The sequence below is a fragment of the Moschus berezovskii genome, chromosome 9, assembly GCF_049115385.1.
Source record: "Moschus berezovskii isolate FMDL1 chromosome 9, NW_MosBer_1.0, whole genome shotgun sequence".
Classification (NCBI taxonomy): domain Eukaryota; kingdom Metazoa; phylum Chordata; class Mammalia; order Artiodactyla; family Moschidae; genus Moschus; species Moschus berezovskii.
In genome coordinates this window covers 105959226-105965808 of record NC_142468.1, presented here as the reverse complement: position 1 = coordinate 105965808, position 6583 = coordinate 105959226, and the positions used below count along the sequence as shown (strand labels likewise).

Here is a 6583-nt window from a genome sequence, read left to right as displayed (position 1 = left end):
AAAAAAAAACACTCTTCTACGTTTTCTCCAAGGAGCTTTATAGTTATAACTGCTACATTTAGATCTATGATCCAACTCCAAATTAATTTTGTATGTGCAGTGAGCTTGATGTCCAAGTTCATTGTTTTCCATACACATATTCAGTTGCTCTAGCGTTATTTGTTTAAAACTTTCCTTTCTTGGTGAATTGTATATGTATCTTTGACAAAAATGAATTTACAATTTGTGTGAGTCTGCTTCTGCCTACTCTGTTTTGGGCCATCAGTCTGTCTTCACATCAATACCGTATTCTCTTGGTTAGTATAGCTTTTTAATGAGCCAATCATGTTTATGTAATGAAGCCTCCATAAAAACCCAGAAGGATAGATCTTTGGTACTTTTTGGAGAATTTACATATCCCAGAAACTCTAATCTTTAAACGATTAAAGAGCATTAATGGGTCCACATGCTCCTGCGCCAGGCTCCAAGCTCCTTTGTTCAGAACTTTACCCCATATGTCTCTTCATCTGGCTGTTGATGCATATCCTTTGATATCCTTTGTAACAAGTTGCTAATGGTGAGTAAATAGATTTCCCCAAGTTCTGTGTGCTGTTCTAATAAATTGAACCCGGGGAAGGGATTATGGGAATCTCTGATTTATAGCCAATCAGGCAGAAGCACAGATGACAACCTGGGCTTGCACCTGGCATCTCAAGTGGAGGTTGTCCTTGTGGAACTGAGCAGTTTACCTGTGGAATCAGATTCTGTTTCCAAGGAGACAGTTTCCAGATTTGAGCTGAATTCGTGGACACCTTCTTGCAGTCCAGGAATTGCTTATTAGTGTGCAAAAGCTTCCACACAAATGTGGGGAACCCCACTGTGACATCATAGGGAAAGCTTCCCAAAGCAAAGAATAGACGGTCAGTACCATTATTCCTTCCTATGTGCCTGAGGTACACTGGATCTGGAACAGATTACCTCCTCAATTAATAAATAGTATCCAAATAAAGAATAACCCTGGGATTATTTTAATCATTTATTTACACATATTCATTCCTGATACTGACAAGAACCTATTTCCCTCAAAATCTAATCATAGTACGTTGTCAAAAACATATGACTAAAGCTCAAAGCTCCCCAAGTGCTCTTGTCCTTGGATGAAATGATCCTCTAGTTTTGAAATGGAAAAGTTCATTTAAATTTTTAAAAATTGCATGAACTCAAACATTACAATCTTTTATATTCTGAAGGATGGTCAGTAATTGGGTTCTGAGTATAGGGAATTAATTGATCACTAACAAATAATTCACTAAAGAATTCTCACTAGAGAGTTAAAAAATTATGGAAATTATAAGGCTCTTCCATTTATATTTTAAAGAAATATAAAATTTGATTTAATAAGAAAGAACTCTTATTTATAGTGCTAACAAAAACAACACACCACTAATTTAACTTTAACATAAATGGCAGAATAAGCAAATACAGAAGACATAAAGACTGACAAAAGAGGTGATCTTTAAAACAATCACTCAGCTGGTTGTCTATCAATCCCAATCAGCCTAGAATCCCTTTCCTCCAAGTCTGTTTTCACACTGGAGGGTATAAGGAGAGACTGACTTTAAAAACTACTATCCGACTAGCAACTTCCTCTGAGAGAGGGGTGTCACACAGTAATCAAACTACACTCAGCTATGAATTTATAAAATTGGTTTCCAACGTGTGACAAAATTTGACTTCTGTCACCAATACTGTTGAGTGGTTACCACCTGGCATGAGTTGAAATGGCTTATATGAATAAACGCTCACTTTCCATTCTGTAAAGAGGAAGAAGATAAAGGAGTAAATAATCTATTTTTTCAGTACCAGGAAGATGGTTTACCAAACATCATCCCACTGGACTAAGACTGAAACATGACAATAATATTTAATTAGATCACTTGGAGAAGAAATTGGCAACCCACTCGAGTATTCTTGCTTGATAAATCCCATGGACGAGGAGCTTGGCAGGATACAGTCCCCTGGGGTCACAAAAGAGTGGGACACAACTTAGCAACTAAACAAAAACATAGTCTCTTGAAACTACTCCTACTCATATACTAGCCACTTACTTCTTTATATTCATAGTGGACACATCTTCCAGGTCTTATTAGTTTTATTATTTCTCAACATACAGTCTCCTCATAGCCAAATCCTCTCCAGAAAAGCCACTCAATAAGCAATTAGTGAAAATGTGTGTTTTATCAGATCATTATTATATCTTAAATTTTGAGGGTGATCTGCCAGAAATTTCAGGGAGAGAGTGAGTAAATTTATTTCCGTCCTAATTTCTTTGTTTTTTCACCAATTAGAGGGAAACCTAGTGGGATTTAAGACCTCAGACAAAAGGAGGTAGTGAAAGAACCAATACTACTGCAAATACTTCCTTCTTTAGGACAAAAACCTTCAGAAGGACTATAGAAAATGCCATTAATCTTTCACTTCTCTTTACATAAAATGTATCGGCTGACCAGCTTCCTCATGGCCATTTTTACTTCCTTGTTTCGCAGTGTGTAGATGATGGGATTAAGTAAAGGGAATATCACAGTATGGAACACAGATACCACTTTATCCAGGGGGAAAGAGTCAAATGGGCGAGCATAAATGTAGATGGATGGCCCAAACATTAGTACCACAATGGTGATGTGGGAGTAGCAGGTGGACACGGCCCGACTGGTACTCTCACCTGAACCCGAGTGCTTCTTGAGCATCACCAGGAGGAAGGCATAGGACATGAGAAGAGCAATGAAACACACCACAGAGATCAGACCACTGCTAAAGATCATCACTAACTCCTCTGGGAAGGTGTTGGCACAGGCAATCCGGACAACCTGTGTAATGTCACAGAAGTAACTGTCCAACTCATTAGGCCCACAGAAGGGAAGTCGAACAATGAGAGCCACCTGTATTGTAGAGTGAATGAAGCCCCCCATCCAGGAGAAAGCCACCAAGATACAGCAGAGACATCGATTCATGATGGTAGCATAGTGGAGGGGGCGGCAGATAGCAGCATAGCGGTCAAAGGCCATCACCGTGAGCAGGAACATCTCTGAGGCCCCAACAAAGTGCAAGAAGAAGAGCTGAGCAATGCATCCACCAAAGGAAATGACCTTCCTTTCCACAAAGAAGTCTACAAGCATCTTAGGGGCTGTGATGGAAGAGTACCAAATGTCAAGGAAGGCCAGATTAGCCAACAGAAAATACATGGGTGAAGTCAGATGTGGGTCAAGCCTGATGGTGCAAATAATAAGAATATTTACTGGAATAATGAACAAGTAGAAGGACAGAAATATAACAAATAGAACTAGTTGCACCTCCCGAGCCTGGGAGAGGCCAGTGAGAACAAATTCTGTCACCCTGGTGTAATTTGCAGTTTCCATTTCTTCACTTTTTTTTCATGATATAGCTATGAAAAATAAAGAAATTGTTATTACTCCAAAGAGCATTTAACCAGAGTTGCATCAATCAACACTTTAAAAATCATCAAATCTGGTCTGCCATTAAGAGATTTTACTAGCATAAGTTTGGTTGCCTGATTTCATATTGTATAAACCAAGATAAGGAAAGAATAAGTGATGAACTGAAAATTAGAAACATTGAAACTATATGAAACATGTCATATATCTGACACCAAAATCTCAAGTTCTTACTGTTATTTCTATTTTTTATGAAACTCAGAAATGCACTAATCCTTCCCCTAAACATCTACTTTAGTAAGCAATATGTGCAACTTCTTCCAAGTTTAGCCAAATTTTAGACTGGTAATAAAAGATGCAACCTGTTCTTTCTAGATTTTTGTGGTTGTTGTTGCTGTTAATGATGATGTGAAATCTGATCGATTTGAAACTTGGGCCTGTAGTCTAATATTGGGTGTGCTGATCTGATGATATTTTAGTTATAAACCATCAAAGAGATGCTAGGGTTTCAAGTTTAGTGAATGGATATCTTTTCCCTTTAACCAAAACTTAGAGAACTTAACCCTTGATTATATGTAAACAATCACAAAACACAACAATGCAGGGTCCTATATGAAAATTCTTTATGCGGATTACTCCACTGGCCATGCATTTTACCCCCTGTTTCAGGTAGGTAGGAGGAAGATGTAGTAATTAAGAAATGGATATGCTTGCCACCCAAGCCAACCCATTCTGTCATTTCAAGGTGGCAGTGGGAAAAAGATTATTGATAAAATTTTTCTTAAGGCCTAATGTTGAACCTATTTCTATTAGATCTAACAAAATCACCGAATAAAACTAAGACAATCATTTACTTTACCAAATATACTTCCTCTTTTTAGTAATGTAAAAACTGCGACACCAAAGTAACAGTTTCTTGTGAACAAAAGCCAATGCTGAAGAGTTGCTTCTATTCTACTGATATGCTGTTTTAAAGTATTGCCTTTCCTCCGGAAGTACATGTTTACAAAAGTTAGGGTTCTAGAAAACCAAATAGATACCACAGTGTCTGTGCACTAAAGCTTGTGTATAATATTGACCAAAGAAATTCAAAGTTTCCACCATGGAACCTACAGCCTCAACTCGTGCATAATTTTAACAAACACAGACTTCAAAATGTGTTATAAAAGCATTTTATTATGATCAAGGGATGGTTCATTACAAGTGAACACCTCTCCCCCCACATTCTCTCAAAAAACAGTGTTTGCAAGGAATTTGACACAAGAGGCAGAAAAACAAAAACACCAAGGAAGGTCAGTGGAATTATTTAGTATTTAGCAAAGGGGAAATATTCTGACATTCATGAATGGACCAGTATGGGTCCTCAGTGAGTTAATTAATCATGTTAAGTAAGACAGGAACATTTACAATTCAGTTTAGAAATATTTTAATCAAAAGAAAGATAGATGATGCTGCCAGTTTTCAATCCTCAACTTTCTTAAAAGAATGGTTATTCAGAATGACATATTTCCTAGGATAAAAAGTGTTACTGTACTTACTTGGAGAAGGTGCCCCATAGCCTCCATACTAAAAACAGAAAAAGTAAATAATTGCAAATTCACAGCATACTATTCATTTACACTCACTGATAAGTCAGCTATGAGTTTCCAACAATCAAAAGTGTCTCTATCAAACACATCCAGAACCTTATGATTACTTAGTTTACTTGGATATTTTGCTATTATGGTATGCCATTTTCAAACATGTGGAATGATTGTTTGCTGTTAATAAAATAACTGCCCTCTTGTTACTAAAAGTAAATGAATATTTCAATGCAGTAAATACTGTTACAAGACACTAAGTATTTTTAATTCTCAAGGGGACACTGATACGATAATTCTGATTATTGTCACACAGGTCACGCTTTCCTCTTTGTCATACTCTGAACCTATCCCATCAAAAAGAAGAGAAAATGGCACTAATCTAGAAAGAAAGAATCTGGGTGAATGTGCGTTGATGTACTGGGAAAGCAAGCATACTTCAGGTGTTATGAAATAGAAAGGATTATTTTACCATAAAATAGCGTTAAAGAGATTTATTTTTGTACCTCAATGTCTGATGTATGACATACAATTAGAAACTAATAATATACACCTCATGAAGATAACTTACCTGACTTATTCCTCGGGGAAAAAAATAGCAAAGCATTTCATCCTTCCTCCCTCCTTGGTGAATGCCTATCTCCTCTGCTAACAATCAGCACGTTACCAAACTCCTACTCTCCAAGCCAGCACTCAGCTCCTACTCATGAAACACAGACACACATGCAGCGCTCTATCGAGGACAGGCCAACATATATACACCCTACATGAACACGGCCACGGCCTGAATGTTATAGAACCCACAGCAATCCTGACCCTGGTCTGTATTTGTGATTTGTGCTGTGTGCTCAGTCAGTACTGTCGTGTCCGACTTTGTGACCCTGTGGACTGTAGCCTGCCAGGCTCCTCTGTCCATGGGATTCTCCAGGCAAGAATACTGGAGTGGGTTGCCGTGACCCCCTCCAGGGGATCGTCCCAGTTTCGGGATCAAACCCATGTCTCCTGGATCTCCTGCATTACAAATGGATTCTTTACCTGCAGAGCTACCAGGGAAGCCCACATTTGTGATTCAATGTGTATCAAAGCAAAACTTCACACATGACATTGAAAGCTCTGTCTCAAAATGTGTAGCTTCTCTGTCATTTCTCTAGTGTTCACTTGCTCACCCAACCAGTATTTAGGGAATATTGACAACTTGTTAACACATGAGAAGACCACAGTGAGCAAAGGAGACGTTCTGCCTCATTGAGCCGCCATTTCAGAAATACATACAGATGATAAATGAGTCAGCAAACAGTGAGTAAATAAAAGAAATATAAATAAGTGAAAATGAAATAAATATCACTATTGATAAAAGAAGTAACTAAAAAGGAAATTATGGTTAAATAAATGATGGTGGCGTGTGGCAATGTGTAGTGGTGGCTTTCTTTAGGAAAGATTCTCGGATTGGCATTTCAGTTAAATTTGAAATTCAGGAGAAAAGCATTTTAGGAATAGAGAACAACACATATAAAGAATGTGGCAAGGAAGAGTCTCTATGGACTCCAGAAGACCCGTGACTGATTGAAGTAC

General features: G+C 37.9%; 1 protein-coding gene across 1 annotated transcript; it reads right to left on the bottom strand.

Moving 5' to 3' along the window:
* Positions 1 to 2453: 2453 nt before the first annotated feature.
* LOC148776963 (olfactory receptor 4M1-like) lies at positions 2454 to 3404 on the bottom strand. The gene has a single exon (XM_088840435.1). The coding sequence runs from the start codon at positions 3393 to 3395 to the stop codon at positions 2454 to 2456; it is 942 nt and encodes a 313-aa protein (XP_088696561.1). The 5' UTR covers positions 3396 to 3404.
* Between the last annotated feature and the right edge of the window lie 3179 nt (positions 3405 to 6583).

What these genes read in the sequence shown, in the direction of transcription:
- LOC148776963 (XM_088840435.1), bottom strand. Translation starts at nt 3,395, where the DNA reads ATGGAAACTGCAAATTACACCAGGGTGACAGAATTTGTTCTCACTGGC.